This window comes from Tiliqua scincoides, chromosome 9 (assembly GCF_035046505.1).
Source record: "Tiliqua scincoides isolate rTilSci1 chromosome 9, rTilSci1.hap2, whole genome shotgun sequence".
In the NCBI taxonomy this organism is placed as follows: domain Eukaryota; kingdom Metazoa; phylum Chordata; class Lepidosauria; order Squamata; family Scincidae; genus Tiliqua; species Tiliqua scincoides.
Genome location: NC_089829.1, coordinates 21,036,205 through 21,053,094, shown reverse-complemented (window position 1 = coordinate 21,053,094; position 16,890 = coordinate 21,036,205). Strand labels below are relative to the sequence as shown.

General features: G+C 47.2%; 1 protein-coding gene and 1 pseudogene across 1 annotated transcript; one reads left to right on the top strand and one right to left on the bottom strand.

Annotated features, from left to right (window-relative positions):
• Positions 1–192: 192 nt before the first annotated feature.
• ADGRG1 (adhesion G protein-coupled receptor G1) lies at positions 193–12,436 on the bottom strand. Its single transcript, XM_066637392.1, has 10 exons — positions 12,308–12,436; positions 12,027–12,158; positions 10,060–10,182; positions 8,840–8,885; positions 5,177–5,280; positions 4,977–5,095; positions 2,978–3,246; positions 2,428–2,536; positions 1,501–1,769; positions 193–410 (listed from the first exon to the last, which is right to left on the bottom strand). The coding sequence occupies exons 1-10, from the start codon at positions 12,422–12,424 to the stop codon at positions 295–297; spliced, it is 1,404 nt and encodes a 467-aa protein (XP_066493489.1). The 5' UTR covers positions 12,425–12,436; the 3' UTR covers positions 193–294.
• LOC136660884 (5S ribosomal RNA) lies at positions 3,652–3,771 on the top strand (annotated as a pseudogene).
• Positions 12,437–16,890: the final 4,454 nt, after the last annotated feature.

Genomic DNA, 16,890 nt, shown 5'->3' with positions numbered 1-16,890 from the left:
AACACCCCCATAAATCTATTTAATCTAGGTATGATCAAGAAAGCATCGGCTCCCTTGAACAGTGTCACCACCCAGAAATGGATTCTGATAAGTGCAGATTATATATTGAAGCATATTTTATAAACTTTTAACATCACAGTAAAAAAAAAAATTAAAATCTAACACCACAAATATATTATCTCAGGATGCTTCTGTATCTTATATCTTCCCCTCCCCCCAACCCAACATATGCAAAAATATATACAATATATATATACACTGAAGGTGCTTTTGCCCAGGTTCAAAGGAGCAAGGTCATAGGCTGCTGCCGAAAGACTGTGCTCTGAGGCTGTTGGAAGAAGTGAACTGCATGGAGGACGATTTACGTGTTTGCAGGACTTTGGCCAAATACCAAAGAAAGATGAGGAAGCCTGTGGAGAGATAACTGAAATTAGTAGAGGCTGAAGAGGACCCGGTCCAGAGGCATAGTCAGCAGCACTGGACAGCTGCCAGAGGCTGACCTTGGAGGTCCTCTTTGTGCTCATGGCTTTTGTGTAGTGGTGGCAGAGTGACATGCATGGCCCCAAAAGCCCACTCCACCTGCTACAAAACTTGGTTAGAGGGGAAGGCAGCTTGGCCAGGCCCAGGGAGGACCATTTGCCAAGGAACACCTAGAACCAGTAGGTTTTAAGACTCATGCAGACTTAAGTACTGGTTTTAAGACTCATGCATACAGCTAGTAGCCCATGTGTCACAACAGGTTCTCAGCTATTTTTAACGTCTTCAGCTATCTTTCTTTAGAGTCCAGATCAGGGGTGTCAAACTCATTTCATACAGGGGGCTGAATAACATTCATGATGCCTGCCGAGGGCTGACATCATTAAACAGGATGTAATAATAAGCACTTTTTCCCTCAGGAACGCACTAGCTGCGACAGAAGAGAAAATATGCAAATCTTGATCGTATTTTCAAGATATGAGAGAGCCCAATTATCATGTGGGCTTCCCTTTCAGCAGTGGTACTTTGGCATAGCCCAGCAGCTGAGAGTATTGGCAGAACCTGAGGGCCAGATAAAGAGCTTCCAGAAGCCACATCCAGCCTGCAGGCCTGGGCCTGGTCTAGATAGTTCTTTTTATCCCTATAGGGAGATTCAGAAGAAGAAAGTAGGTTACCCTTAGAAGAGACTCACAAGAAGCTAAAGTGGAATGCTGATTGAATTTTTGGAGATTGAGAACCTGTCACAGGCACCTAGGAAGGTCTTAGGGTCTGGCACCTGTTCCAGCCCATTGATTTTCCAAGTCATCCTGCTTCCTAGAGAGCCTTCACAGACACCTCTGCAACCTGTGCAGAGCATTTCAGAAGCAATTTTTTTTTTCACTCTATATGGAGATTACTGTAAGATGTTTGTCCTACAACTGAGTTACTCGGAATCTGTTTGAAGTGCTGTCCCTGCTAAGAGACAGCCCCTATAAAAGTGGGAATCTGGTAGGGGAGGGAGGGAGACAGCCATCACCCACTGACCTTGGAGGGAGTTGAGGATGGTGGTGAGATAGATAGCCACCAGTTTGAAGGTTCCAGAAGCGAACGAGAAGAAGACCAGCCCCCAGGGAATGCCCAGTACACAGCTCAGTCCCAGAAGCATCACAACATATTTCCACTGATGCTCCCGGTGTCTCAACTTCAGGATTTTTTGCACCATAGCAGCCAGCATAACACTGTTGAAGAGGAGCACCAGGCTTAAGAAGCCCAAGTTCAGGAAGTTGTGGATATGCTCCTCTGTGATCCAGCAGCTGGAAGGGGAGAGAAGCAGCACCAGGTGAGAATCAGTAGCAAAGTTTTAGCCAGGCACACAAGTTCCTAAAGCTCCTTTCCTACCCAAAGAGAAGGTCTTCCATCACCACTCTTATCTCCTTCACACTTTCTCTTCCACTCAAATCTCCTCTTCCTTTTCTAATCCAGGGAATGGGAGGAAGAGGAGAAAGAGAAGTAGAGGCAAGTGGACTGATAGAGATGGGCAACCCATGCCAATCTGCTTCCTGAGATAACTGCCTTAGTTGGCCTCATGGAAGGGCGAGCCCCACGTGGAGCATATGGACTTTTTAATTAATCTGACCCCAATCGGATGTTGCCTGTTCACTGAATCCAGATTGGGGTCCAGATATCCAGTTCCCTAAGGACTTTATGAGCGGTGTTGGGAGCAGTACATGACAACTATTTGTCCTTTTACAGGTCTAGACCCCCTAGGGCTGACATGGCTTCCAGACTGGGTCCTGCATGAGCAAGTGGGATTAGTTGGGTTCCTTCTCCAATTAGACAGGTTATAGATAAGCAGAAAAGACTGTGCAGAGACGGGTGAGAAAAGCTCTGAATCAACTGGGCTGTGGGAGCTTCTGAAAAACTCTGACATTGTCTCACACACACACCACCATCTCACCCCTAAGAACTTACATGGTTGCATTGGTGTAACTCTCAGAGGACTCATACACTTTAATGGAGACTGGTCCGTAGTGTGATCGGTTGATCACAAAGATCAAAGACACAAGCAATAAGGGAAGTCCTGAAAGAGGCAAAGAAGACCTCAAGTTAGCTGTCTCTCCCCAAACTTCTGCAAGGCCCTTAGAACCCTGCCCACCCACCTCGATCCACAAGGCCGAGTGAGGAGGTCACTCTAATCCAGCCCTGTCCCCAGCCATTCCAGTCCTCTCTTCCTTTTTCAAACCTGGCTAGGGTGAGGAGGAATGACTGAGGTAAACTGAGGTGGGTACTCCCACCAAGCCACTGCCTGAGGCAACTGTCTCAGTCTGCCTCATAGATGGACCGGCCTAGTGAGTGCATGGCTGAGGAGGTCTCACACTTAGCCATTAGGCTACACCAGCAGTCTACAGACAGGACTTTATTCTCTTCAGCCTCATTTTCTAAGGTCCCAGCTCCCTGTGGCCTGGTTTCCTAGCAATCCTGCTCTGTGGGTCTCACATTCCCAGCTTCCTCTGGTACTTACCCCAGCCCACCAGGCACAGCTTGAGAAGGAAGTGTTTCACGTAGAAATCAAAGACCTCAATGACAAGTAGGTAGAGGTTGTAGCCCTCGATGCCCATCCAGGTCAGGCAGGCGAGCAGACCAAAGTGCAAGAACATGGCGCTCGCTTTGCAAGCTGCCTCGCCACCGCCGGGAGCCAGGGGCATTGCAATGAGGAAGCTCATGTCAAGGAGGAAGATGGCCCAGAGGAGATTCATGTGGATGTAGACAACGTGGTCTCTCTGCTGCCTCCTGGGAAAGAAAAAAGACGCAATGTTCTTTTTCAATTCCTGTGAACGAAGGATGATGATGTGATGCCTGAACCCACATTTAGACTATTGGTCCACCTAGGTCAGCTTCGACTGCACTGATTGTTAAACACTGTGCAAGATTTGGTCTTTCTCTGCCCTACTAGGAAATGTCAGGGATTGAACCAAGGACCTTCAGCAGGCAAAGAGAAGCCAGCTTACCACTCTCTCTTCCATATTTCCTCTTCTACTCCATCTCCCTCTTCCTTTTCCAATTCAGGGATTGGGAGAAAGAGCAGGAGTGGTGGGGCAGATGAGCAGACTGGTGCCCTGCACAGTCTGCTGCCTGTGTCAACCTCATAGATGGGCCAACCTACAAGGCAGCTGCCTTCACCCACTGCCATACTCAGTCCATAGCAACTGTTACCCTGCACATGCCTGATCTCGTCTGATCTCGGAAGCTAAGCAGGGTCAGGCCTGGTTAGTATTTGGATGGGAGACCGCCTGGGAATACCAGGTGCTGTAGGCTTATACGAGTCTTTCGAGACTGAAGGTTGCCAACCATACTCAGTCCTAGAAAACGGTTCTTCCCAATACATGTTGAGTGGCAGGTGTGCACAGAGCTGGTCCATCCAAAGGGGCAATTCCCTCAGGCAGGAGTTCTCTGTAAGACGCCCACCTCTGCCCACCTACTTGCCTTCATTGCTCCTCCTCCCAACTTCCTGAATTATACAAGAAAGATGGGGAAAGAGAAAAAGAGGAAATGTGGAGAGCAGCAGAGTTAGAGCACTGGAGAGTGGGACAAGCAGAGAGTGGCACATCACTGGGTAAGGGGGTGGCATTTGGCATGCCACCTTGTAAAGAGGGCTTGGGCCAGCCCAAATGCACATGACAGGGAGTAAAGATTACACAGGTCTGCAAAACCGAGGATCAGAAAAGTTTTTCCCAAACTTTATGGTGGTTTTCTAGGAATTTGGGGTGCCGATTCCAAAAATGGCATCCGTTTTGCCCTACCACGTGTAGTTTGGGAGATATAGTATAGCCTCATTAGTGAATGGTTCAAGCAGCTTCCTCATGAGGAAGCCTACACCATGGCTTCCTCATGAGGAAGCTGCTTGAACCATTCACTAAAGAGGCTATACTGCATCTCCAAAACTAGACGTGATAGGGCAAAACGGATGCCATTTTTGGAATCAGCACCCCAAATATACCCAGGAATTGGTGTAATGTTTAAGGAAGCAACATGCGTGTTGGCCTGTGTTATTGACAGATTTTTCAAATGCCTTTCCTAGGGCCATTGTCTACTGCAGTCATTTTCAACCACTGTGCCATGGCACACTGGTGTGCCGTGGATGGGCTGCACGTGTGCCGCAGAAGTTTGGGGGAGGATCATTTGTTAGTAGGGACACTGGGAGATGCAAGCCTTTGCTGTCAGTGCAGTGTGCCTTATCAAAAAACTGATGGTGTGCCTTGACAATTTTAGTATCTTCTCAGTGTGCCGTGAGATGAAAAAGGTTGAAAACCACTGGTCCACTTAATGTTCATGTGAGCAGGCTTCAACATGGCTATAGTTCTTGTAAATACTTTCCGGGACTCAACGTTTCAATTCACTTCCTTCCTTCTGAGGATCTCCCTCCCTGGGGTCCAGCTCCTCCCTCCTGATCTCCCACAGCTTGCCTTTTTGTACTTTTGCCCTACCCTCCTGCAGAACAGAGACACCCAAACACACCATACCTGGAGCAAAGGAAGAAGCAGATGGTAAGAAATGAAGCCACCGCTGAGACGATGCAACCAAAGTAGGTGATGATGTTCAGGTACTGCTGGTGAACGGAGTCAATTTCTGAGGATGACGTCTGAAGACAGAAGAGAGCAGGGTTTTGAGAAAAGAGAAGGGCAGAGAGACCTTTTTGCACTTTGTGGGAGCTGGCACTCACCATCAGCACTGCAAAAAAAGTGAGGTGGTCACACAGGCAGGTTGTGTGGTTTGTTCCTGCTCTGACCTCACAGCCTGATGTACTCCAGGAGCCAGGGCGGCTAGCTAGGGGGAAAGGAGAATCCTTCTCATTATTTATTTTTCACATTTTTATGCCACTCTTCCTCCAAGGAGCTCAGAGTGGTGTACATAGTTCCTCCCCTTCTTTTGTCCTCACAACAACCCTGTGAGGTAGGCGGGGTTGAGAGCTAGTGACTGGCCCAAGATCACCCAGGAAGCCTCATGGATGAGTGGAGATTTGAACCTGAATCTTCCAGGTCTAAGTCCAGCTCCAGAAACACTACACCATCTTGGCTGGCCGGCCTCCACTTCTGCTCTCCACTCTCCAAATTGAAAAAGAAGGAACGATATAGAGCGGAAGAGGAAGTGTGAAGGAGAAGAGGGGAGTGGACTTAACCATCTCTTCAGCTCTAGCCCAGGGGTGTCAAACATAAGGCCTGTGGGCCTAATATGGCCCACCTAAGTTCTTTGTCCAGCCCACGTTATAATTGGGCTCTCCCAGCACCATCAGCGGCAGCTCTTAGCTGCTGAGCTGCAAAGCGACACATTGGCAGAAGTGGTGCTGGGAGAGCCCAATTATCACGCAAGCCATCCTTTCAGCAGCACCACTTCTACTGACATGTTACTGCTAAAAGGGCGGCCAGCATGATAATTAGGCTTTCCCAGCACTGCCCTTCCATCAGCACCACCTCTGCCAAGGTGCTGGGGGAGACAGAAGGAGGTCACAGGAGGGGCAAGGGGGTAAAGAGGCAGACCAAGAGGGATGAGAAGGGGAGAAGCTGCAGATGCACTGGTAGAGCCCAATTATCATGCGGCTAGAAATATTGCCTATCACTATCTTGCAGATGCCTGATCTCGGAAGCTAAGCAGGGTCAGGCCTGGTTAGTACTTTGATGGGAGACCACCTGGGAATACCAGGGGCTGTAGGCTTATACCATAATCTTTTGAGACTGAAGGTTGCCAACCATAACCCTTTCAGTAGAGATGCTTCTGCCAAGGCATCACTTTGCAAAGCACCTCTTAGTTGCTGACCTGAGAAATGAGACCTCGGCAGAGGCAACACTGCTGAAAGAGCGGCCCACATAATAACTGGGCTCTCCCATATCATGAAAATATGATCAAGGTTTGCATATCTTCTGTCATTTGCAGCTAATGAGTTCATAAGTAAGCAAAGTGTGCTTATTCCTGTTCATCACCTGCTTAATGTTGTCATTTCCTGCTTAACGACATCACTTCCAGCCTTAGCAGGCACCATGAATGCCATTCAGTCCACTATATGAAACACGTTTGACATCCTTGCTCTAGCCCAGGGGTGCCCAAACCCTGGCCTGGGGGCCACTTGCGGCCCTCAGGGACTCCCACTCCAGCCTGCAGGGAGACCCCACTCTCCAATGAGTCTCTGGCCCTCCAGAGTCTTGCTGGAGCCTATGACAGCCTGACGCAACTGCTCTTGGCATGAGGGCAACTCTTCAACCTCTCATGTGAGCTGTGGGATGAGGGCTCCCTCCATTGCTTGCTGTTTCATGTCTGTGATGCAGCAGCAGCACGAAGGAAAGCCTGGCCTTACTTTGTGCACGGCCTTTTATAGGCCTTGAGCTATTGCAAGACTTTCATTCATTCATATAAGTTCCATCGCTAATATATTCATTTATGTAAATTTATTTAAATTTGAAATGTAAATTAATTCTTTTTTTCCTGGCCCCTGACACAGTGTGAGATGATGTGGCCCTCCTGCCAAAAGTTTGGACACCCCTGCTCTAGCCTACAAGTCTCCTCCTTCTTCCGCTCCACTCCCTCTCTCTTTTCCAATCCAGGAAGTAGGAGGAGCAGAGACCTGCATATCCAAGGGGACGACGACAGCATTTGGCAGACTGGTCAGGTGCCAGGAAGTCTTGAGCCAGTCCTGCCCCATTTCTGCCTCTCACAATTTGCAACATCATCTCCACAAACAAGAAGACATTACTAACAGAACCAGGCATGCCAGCATGACTGGATATTGGTGGGCAATTTCACCCTAGTTTATCTGATTCTGCAACGATACCTGCCCAATTTGCTTTGTATTTATGGCAAGAATCCTGCAACAGAGGCTGTGCAAGCAGGAAAAAAACAGAATGAATCCTGCAGGGACACTGCCATGAAGGGACACTGCCTTACAATTCCAAGCATACAGAGACAAGGCATGGTTCTGTTTGTCTCTTAAACAATGCTCTGAAAGGGAAATGGCTTGATTTAATAAGGTTACATTCCTGAGTTGCAGAAATTCTGTCCAAAAGAATTTCCCTGGGCTAGCTCTCCATTGACAAGTTGGCATGATCAGAAGAAGTCTCACTGAGGCACCTCCTGAACATGCAAAGCATTTGCAGGCAGCCAGGGACCATGGGGGGGGGGGTGCATCCTTCCAGGAGCCCCGACAGCCTTTAATAGCTTTCAGTGACTAGGAGGTTCCAGCAGGGCTTCTTCTAGCCATGTGGAGCTATAACCTGCAGCTGGGGCTTTGAAACCCCCACGATCCCTTGCTGAAAGTGCAGGACACAGTCCTGGTGGGACCTTTCCTGTCAATGCACAGCTGTCGGGTGGGGACCCGAGAGGTTGGGAGAAGGGCTAGCTAGAAACTGCAGAAGAATTTGAGGCTCTAATGCTTGTTTGAGATCAACATTAAGATCAGCCCCTCAAAGGTCAGGTATGAACTTAGACACTTTGAATTTTGCTGGAATCTCAAGTAAGTTTACACCAGGGCAGGGGTTCCCAAACTTTTTAGCACAGGGACCCACATTTTCAAATGATACCCACCTAGCTTTAAGAGACTTAAAAAAGTTTCATTTTCAACTTTTTAAAATCCTGTTTTTATCCTTTTTGCTATAGTGGGGCAACTGACTTTTGGAGTGTTTGTTGAACTCCCTGTTCATCAGAGTAGGATCATTCTGGTGGCCTTGTGTTCCCCTTTGCCTGGCCTTGGATAAGAGCCAAGGCATGTTAGCCTACTTGTGAGTAAATGCACACATGTGGTTTAGTTTTGCTTTCCATAGGGCTCAATACATTTTTCTTGTCAGCACATGGGAGGAGGACACACACTTCCTTCTTGAGCATTTTTGGGGTCTTGTGTTTATCAGTTTGCAACCATTCTGGTGGCACTGCATTCTTCTCGGCCTGCCCTTCGAAGTGGACTGAGGCACAATAGTCTACTCATTAGTAAATGCACACTTGCCACTCTGTTTTGTTTTCCATAGGGCTCAATACATATTCTTGTTGGCTAACAGCTTGTCAGTTTCGAAACCCAGCAAAAATCAGGTTGCGATCCACTGGGGAGTCCCAGCCCACAGTTTGAGAACCACTGCACTAGGGTAATCCTTACACTCTCTGAAATGTACATCTTTTCAGTGTCAAAACTGCTTTTGGTTTTAATATAGAGAATACAGGCAATTTGATTATCAGAAATTTGGTAAAACACTAGCCAATGCTCTCAGTTCCCAATGTTAATGTGAGCATTCATGTGTTAGTTAGCGTGGTACACCTGGTTTTGTGTACTACCAATGAACAAACAAGCATGGGGAACACAAAAGGAGGGGGGAAAACTTCCTTTCCCATCTTGTACTCTTTTACTCACCATTGGGGCCTGTATCCCAAAACACACACTGAGGAGTCGCATTACTCTGAAAGAAGAACAGTCCATGAGTGAATGCCTAAGTGTACATGATTTTCTAAAAACATGAAAACATCACTATGAGATGAGATGTCCTTTGTAGTTTTTCCATAGGTACTTGTTCCCATAAATATATTTCCATACAGTGAAACAAAAATAGATTGAAAGTAAAAGTCTCTTAAATTCAAATGCATAGAAGTCAATTGAATCCATTGCACAATGAGATCCATTAAATCAAGAGTTTACTGTACTGTCAAGGGAAAATATACTGTTTTAAGCTAAAAGTATATATAAAAGTATATTCCCCTGGGGGCTGGGGATAAGAATAGGCCCTCGGTTTGGCTGTACTTGTCGTAAGAGGCGACTAAACAGCCACCGGGTAGATGGGACTCGTCAGCCTGGGAAGGCAGCTCATCTGAGAGAAGGAAAACTCTGATCCCAAACCTCCACTGCCTTGTGGCTACATCCAGTTATGGAAAAGGCTTCAGGAGTCAACCTCGAGGCAAAATCCGGAGCCAGAGTCCCTGAGGTAGTTCACGGCTGAACAAAGTTTTGTTCTGGCAACTCCTGCGATGCCGCTGGAACCAACCATATTGGCTTCTGCTTTTCCACTGGACCATTTCAGTGACGTGGAGAGGGGGGATTTGCTGCATGGGTAACAGTCTATCCTCCATATCTACCTTACCCAGGCTTCATGCACTGGAGAGGACACTCCATTCCAGAACACTATTCAGAGCGCGATACCATAGTCTTCCGAGACTGAAGGATGCCAACAACTATATTTTCCCTTAGCAATGGAATGAACCCTCAATTTAATGGATCTTGTTGTGCAGTGAAGTCCACTGACTTTGACTTTCGATATTCACAGACACCCCTTTCTCCTATTAATCTGTTAAGTCCAGGGTTCACTGTATCTCTTTCACCAGCAGGAACGCATTTCTAAAAACAAGCGACACCAGAATAATTACTGGGAGCTGTCACCATATAGCAATTCTCCCCTGCAAAAAAGTGACTGGGAAAATGGAAAGCCAAAATGGTTTAAAAAAAAAAAATACTTGTTCCACATACAACACTGCCCAAAGTCATTTGGTCATAGAAACAAACAATCCTGCTCTACAGGACAACTAGATTATAGCAAGAGACTGAATGCTCAACTGACTAAAAGGAGGTTTTCTCAGACTTACCGGAAGTTGGTTATGCCAGAACTTGAGAACCACACGTTGTGCTTTGGGCAAGCCACAGACTGGACTGCTCCCCACAGAGATGCCAATTACCTTTTTACCAACAATCTGGCTGGCATTTTGGTCCTGTCAGAAGCAAAGCAAACTTGTTGAGACCGACAAATCACGCAACAACCTGGTGACTCTCAGTAGCAGCATCCCTTGGCATTCATGCAGAACATTTCAAGGATTTGATGTGCTTCGCATCCATACATTTCAGAGGGAGACGGTCACTGGGCATGTTCTGTACTTACACCTTGTGTCACAAAAGGTCACAGGTATATACTTGGGAAGAAATTTGCTCCACATTGAGATGGTGTGGAGGGGCAGACTGGCAGGCATACTTTGTATTGTCCTCCTTAGTATCCAGTTTGGCTCATTCTCTTGAATGACCTACTTTTACCTTAATAAGCAAAGATTAACTTAGGTGGAAACCTTTTGACATGGTGCTATCTGTTTGTGCTGCTCTATAATCCCATTGATAGATATTCACCTGCAAGGGACACATGAGAGCAGAGTATTCTGTGGGAGTGGGCTACATATCCCTGACATATCTCTCTCTCTCTCTCTCTCTCTCTCTCTCTCTCTCTCAGTTGCCTGGACAGAAAGTTCTGTTGTGTTTGCATGAGCAACTGAGCTAAAATGAGAGAGAGAGAGAGAGACCCACTGATCCTTCCCCAATCAATACGGCTGCCAACAAAGCCTCTTCCCCACCTAAGGCCTTGCAATGGTAGCAGGAGGCTGAAACCTCTAGCATGGCATCAGGTCATTGGTCAGTGAATACCTAAGACCATCCAACACAAAATACCTTGAAAGTGACATTTCTTTCTTCTGATAGGAACAGAACCCCAGTATTTCATGTTGAAACTGGATTTTTCCGAAACTGGCCTGAAATTTCTGCAACTGTGGAATGCAGCTTTGGCATAGAAGAGGTTTCAGTTGACACCTCAAGGCACAGGGAGAGCTGGTGCAGGCAAGATATACTTCACACTGTTGCAGTTAAGCAATTACTGGCAGGATAAAACTGGCCCCTTCCCAACAGCAACTTCTGTGCCTCAGCTTCTACCTAGTAGCATACAACAAGAAGCAATGCACACTCATGGATGGCACCTAGGGTAAGTTTGGAGTGGGGACATGGAGGGGTGTGAGTGCCCAGACCATGCTGCAGAGATCACAGCTGCACAGAGATCCAGAGGTATGTAGACATATCTGGGGGGGGGGGTCTGGAAGCCTCCCCTCAGAGGGTCCTGGAGGCTCGTAGCCCACTCTGCAAGTCTCCCCTCTGCTGCAGCAGGCTCTGGTTTGCAATTGGAACACACTTCTGGAGCACACTGCAGCAGAGGGAGGCTTGCAGCCTCCAGGGCCCTCCAGGGAACTTCCAGACCCCTCAAGGTATGTCTACATTCCCGAGTCCCCACACCGCTGCGATTGCTGCGGTGCCATCGAAGCACCTGTTCCTGGGCTACTCCCTTTAAGGGGGAATGGCCCCTTTCCCCATCCTATGGTTTGCTGCAACCCATCACTTTGAGAACCACTGATCCAAACTTCTCAATGCACTGAATGAGAAAAAGGAAGAGCCATGAATTCTGCTGAAGAAGCCAGAAAAGGAGCAAAAGGCAGTCTCACCACCTGGGAGCATACTGGCAATGCAGAGGACTCTTAGGAGAACCCCACTGGCTGCTGAGGTAAGGAGCTTGCAGCACACTAGACATCAACTTGGGAAGTCCACAACTGTGTGGAGACTCTTGATTAAGAACACCGAGAGTCACCACACAACTCTAGATTTGCACAATCGTCCAGGCTGCTGTTGAGTGCTGTGCAGCCAAATATGGAGCAGATCAGCGAGGCCCCTTGGAGGCTGCCCCTGTACATTGCTCTTTGGTGCCACCACTGTGTTCAGAAGCATTTGCAGTCTTTCCCCAAATCCTTACCTGGAAGGGGATCTGGCTGGTGATATCCATCAGGACCACTCTCATCTCGCTGCTCTGCTTATGTCGACCTTTAACTTTTGCAAACAGGATTTCAGGCAGAGTGGCTTCAAAGCCATGGACCTCATTGCCTTCCTGCAAAAGAAAAACCAATGTGGTATGGTGGGCTATGAACAGCAAGGAAGGAAACTTCTGGCATCGAGAAATAAGGGGAATAATTCACCGAGCAGGTAATTGCTACCTACCCCTCCATCACCACCTCCAGCTCAGACCTCTTAACTCACCTCTAATTCAGACTTGAAGGACATGCCGGGAGATACCCTGTTCAGTGGGATTTTCAGAATATGTGCACGCAGCACCGTCCCCTCCCCCAAAGTCTTGTTTTGTCCATCAAATTTCATTAGTCCCAACTCTGACTCCAAATCCTGGAGCTGCCTGCAAGGAAAGGGGAACTGATTGAGGCTAGAGATGTCAGAGTTGAAGCAAAGGCTGGGAGGGTCACTGCCTCCAAAAACACAAAAAACAAAAATGTATTTAAAAAACAACAACAGACTGCTGTTACCCTGGATCTTCTTAGCCCAACCGTGCTCAGTGCTGTACAAATGAATTATGATGGGGCTACCCTTAGAACTGAGTTGCTTGCCCTCACAAATGCCCCCAAATGCTGATGGATCGTTCACTAGAGATTTTTAGAATATTCAGGGCTATCATGGGGGAGGAAGGGGAGGACGTCCTCCTGGGGCTCCTGGGGTCAGGACTAGAACCAATGGGTTGAAACTTCAGGGAAGTAGATTGAGGAAGAGTTTTGTAACTATAAGAGCTAGCTGGGACCAGAACAGTCTTCATCATGCTGTTCCCTTTCCCTCCTTTGTTAGGAGTTTCTCTCTCACTGGATAACTTCAAGCAGAGGCTAGAGAAGCACCTGTGGGAGATGCTCTAGGTCAGTGGTTCTCAAACCTTTCATCCCAGGACCCACTTTTTAGAATCTGTCTAAACCCACGGGTCCAATCTGCCAGGACCCGCCAGAAGTAATGTCCTTAACCTGGAAGTGATGTCATGGCCAGAAGTGACATCGTCAAGCAGGAAAATTTTTTAACAATCTTAGGCTGCAATCCTATCTACACTGACCCAGGAGTAAGGCCCATCAACTATCATTGTTAAAAGCATATACACTGTAGCTTGTTAAAAGTACAGATTCCCCAAATGCAGTCACAAACCACATTGATGTCAATATACTAAAGTCTAATATATGAATATACCTCGTTGAAGTCTAATATACTAAAAATAAAATATTGAAATGAACAGGGACCCAAGTGAAATTGGCTCGTGACCCACCTAGTGGGTCCAGACACACAGTTTGAGACACAGTGCTCTAGGTGGCTTTCCTGCAACAGGTAGGGGGTTGGACTAGATGACCTTGTGTGTGCCTTCCAACTACACAATTTTATGATACACAGAGACTAGATGTCCACCTGTTAGGGACGCTGTAGCCGCTGCAATGAGCAGGGGACTGGACTGGATGACCTCTAAGACAACATCCAATTCTAACATTCTTTGATTCTAAAATTCTGCATTGAAAAGGCACACCTGATCTGTGGGGGATTGGAGATGAATGTCCAACACCTTCAAGTACTTTTAAGCAGAACCCTATTATACAGAGTTCTGTAGTAACTGGGGATGGCATCTCTATCGCCACAACGGATTGGGGTTCCATGCTGGATAAAGGGGAAGAAGGCCAAAGCCCGTCTTCCCATGTGGAAGAGACGGGCCTCACCATGCAGTTCAGATTGTTTTATTTTAGACCTGCACAAAACAGAAGTACTTGCCACAGATTAAAAATAATTTTTTTAAGCTGCAAGAAAAAGGGCCGAGTGGGATGCCGAGTGGGCCAAACGCCTCAAACAGTGCTGGTGATGTACATCATTCAGTGGGATATGAAGTCAAAGCCAGGTTTGCCTGCAGGAGTTCAGGCTGGATCTATGCTTTCAACAGGAAAAAAGGCACCTGAGCAGTCAGTCACTTCTCCTGTGCAAAACAGCCAGGGGAGCGGCGCAATTTTAACAGGAGAAGCAACACATGGGGGGATGGAGGGGTTAATTTAATTTCTTCTCCAGCCTTTTTTTTTTCCTGGCAACCAACACCACTTTTTCCCAACCTTGGGATTCCAAACGTACGTTCGCCATTTCACATGGGGCTGCAGGATCTTTCTGTGCCCGTGGAACCTCACTGGCCCACCTCACCCCAGCAGTGTCTTTTCTAATGGCTGTCTGCTGGTGTTGCATCTTTTTAGATTGTGAGCCCTTTTGGGACAGGGAGCCATTAGATATTTGATTTTCTCTGTAAACCGCATTGTGAACTTTTTGTTGAAAAGCGGTATATAAATACTGTTGTTATTGTTGTTGTTGTTGGAACCTCATCTACTTACTGATATAAGGGTCTAGGGTGGAGTTTCCTGCCTCGTTTGTAAGAGGTCAAAGCAACTTCTAAATCCTTTCGTAGCTTTTCTGCATGATGTTCTTGGTCAGAGGAAGCAAGGCCACACTTCCCAGAATCTAATGGTGCAAGAAAAGAAAGCAAAACAAACAGTCTCAGCCACAAGTGTGAGCATCTCATCATGCACAATACAATGGTGATTACACTGTGAAAGCACAGGACACAGCACTGGGCAATGACTCCAGAGTCCCAAAAGCTCTGCTTTCAGCTGTTTATTACTTTTAAATAAGTTTCTAAGCCCTTAGAGGAGGTCTGGTCTAGAGGGTAGAGCCTCCATTTGTCTGAATGTAACATCCAAAGGTTGCCAGTTCGAGGGCACCGTGCGACAAGCTGACAAGCTGAGCCGACAAGCTGACAAGCTGAGCCGAGCTATTCCATCTGCTCTGAGCGTGGGAGGATGGAGGCCAGAATGTGCAACCAGATCAAGAAAGAAACATCTGAATGTTGTGGTTTCTTGAAAGATAGAAACCTTCTTTCAAATTGTAAAAATCCCTACGGGGATTTAAATTGCCTGCCTATGTAAACCACCTTGAATAAAGTCTAAGGAGAAATCTGAGGACCAAGAAAGGCGGTATAGAAATACCTGTATTATTATTAATTATTATTATTATTATTAATGTTTGCAAAGCTAGGTTTAAAAGCATAGGCTGCCAATTATCTTGGATTTAGTGGCCTGCACATTGATGCTATGGGTGCAAACCCTTTGGTGCCCTCTGCGCCTCTTTAGGTGGCGCAGAGCTGAGTAGCCCCATTGGTGCTGTTGCCGCGGTTCCCAGGTTAAAGGGAATGAATTCCCCTTGACTCGGGCTAAGCCTCAGGCAGCCCTAACCCCAATCTGGATATGGGTCAGGCCTCCCGGCCACTCTGTTCCAGCACAGGTTAGGATTAGGCTGTGACTCACCTAATAGAGAAGCATGCTATGAGGCGCCATCAAATGAGCACAGAGATGGGGGCAGGAATGAAATCAGTCCCATTCCTCTTGCCCCACTCCTCATTTTCCACCTCCGCCTTACTCATTGCCACCCACCCTCTGCACATCAAAAGGCTGACTCGTCACTCATAGCCCTTGTACAGAACTTTTTAAGCACTGTATAGGCTTCACATGTATTATGTCGGTGCAATTCTTACAGCAACCCTGTATGATATGTAACTCTTATTTTCCCCAAATTGCAGATGAGCGAGACTGAGGATGAGAGAGTGTGGTTTGCCTAAGGCTTTGGTTCCTCTAGGGCAGGGGTGCCCAAACCCCGACCCGGGGGCCACTTGCGGCCCTCGAGGCCTCTCAATGCGGCCCTCAGGGAGCCCCCAGTCTCCAATGAGCCTCTGGCCCTCTGGAGATTTGTTGAAGCCCACACTGGCCCAACGCAACTTCTCTCAGTGTGAGGGCGACTGTTTGACCTCTCGTGTGAGCTGTGGGATGAGAGCTCCCTCCACTGCTTGCTCTTTCACATCTGTGATGCAGCAGCGGCAGCTAAGGAAAGGTCAGCCTTGCTTTTTGCAAGGCCTCTTATAGGCATTGAGCTATTGCAAGACCTTGAATCATTCATATAAGTTCACCTTTAATATATTCATTTATGTAAACTTATGTAAATTTATTCAAATTTTAAATGTAAATTAATTCTTTATTTCCCCGGCCCCCGACACAGTGTCAGAGAGATGATGTGACCCTCCTGCCAAAACCTTTGGACACCCCTGCTCTAGGGAACCCATGGCAGAGGTGAATTTCGGACTGTGGAAATCCAAAATCCACAACAGTCGCTTGGTACTTGGGGACTGAGTGCCAGCTCTCATAGCAGAGTTTTCGGCAAACCAAGGGACTGCTGAAAGGGCTACACGCACTAAGAGCATGCAACTGGCTTGTTGTGCAGCAGAAAATAACAAAACATCAGCTCCTGGCTTGTGGTTTGCCTTGCCCCGGGTTGCACAACTGACTAGAGGAGAGTTGCCTTGCAGCAGCTGAAGTTGGAATGGAACAGCCTTTTGGTTCCTTCTATGCGCCATAGTTTAAAATAATACCTTTGATGATGAAGTTGTAGCCCAAAAGACTTGGAAGGGATGTGTTAGAGGAGACCTTCTTCGAGGCATAGGAGGCATTGTAAAGCACCGGTGTGCCCGTATAGTTGGTTTCTTCTTTGCTGATATTAAGGGAGCAAAGGGAATAATTTGCCTTTTTACTCAAGGTATAATTTTTGGAGCCGTACTGGACCACGAGGAGCTGAGTGTTCCAAATCCAGTAAACACAGAAGCGGTAAATGCCAGGAGAATGTTTCAGAGGGAATGTTACAGGGCCTGAAGGATGGGCACCCTCGAATTCTGGTGAAAATGGCGCAGTTATATTTAGTCCATCCCAGCTATTGACAATGAAGATTGATGT

Excerpts from the sequence above, each read along its gene's own strand:
- ADGRG1 (XM_066637392.1), bottom strand. The coding sequence starts at position 12,424 with ATGAAATTTGATGGACAAAACAAGACTTTGGGGGAGGGGACGGTGCTG. Across the intron at positions 10,183-12,026 it reads CCAGCCAGATCCCCTTCCAG|GACCAAAATGCCAGCCAGAT; the intron begins GTAAGGATTTGG and ends TGCTTCTGACAG. Across the intron at positions 5,281-8,839 it reads TTGGGATACAGGCCCCAATG|CTAGCCGCCCTGGCTCCTGG; the intron begins GTGAGTAAAAGA and ends CTTTCCCCCTAG.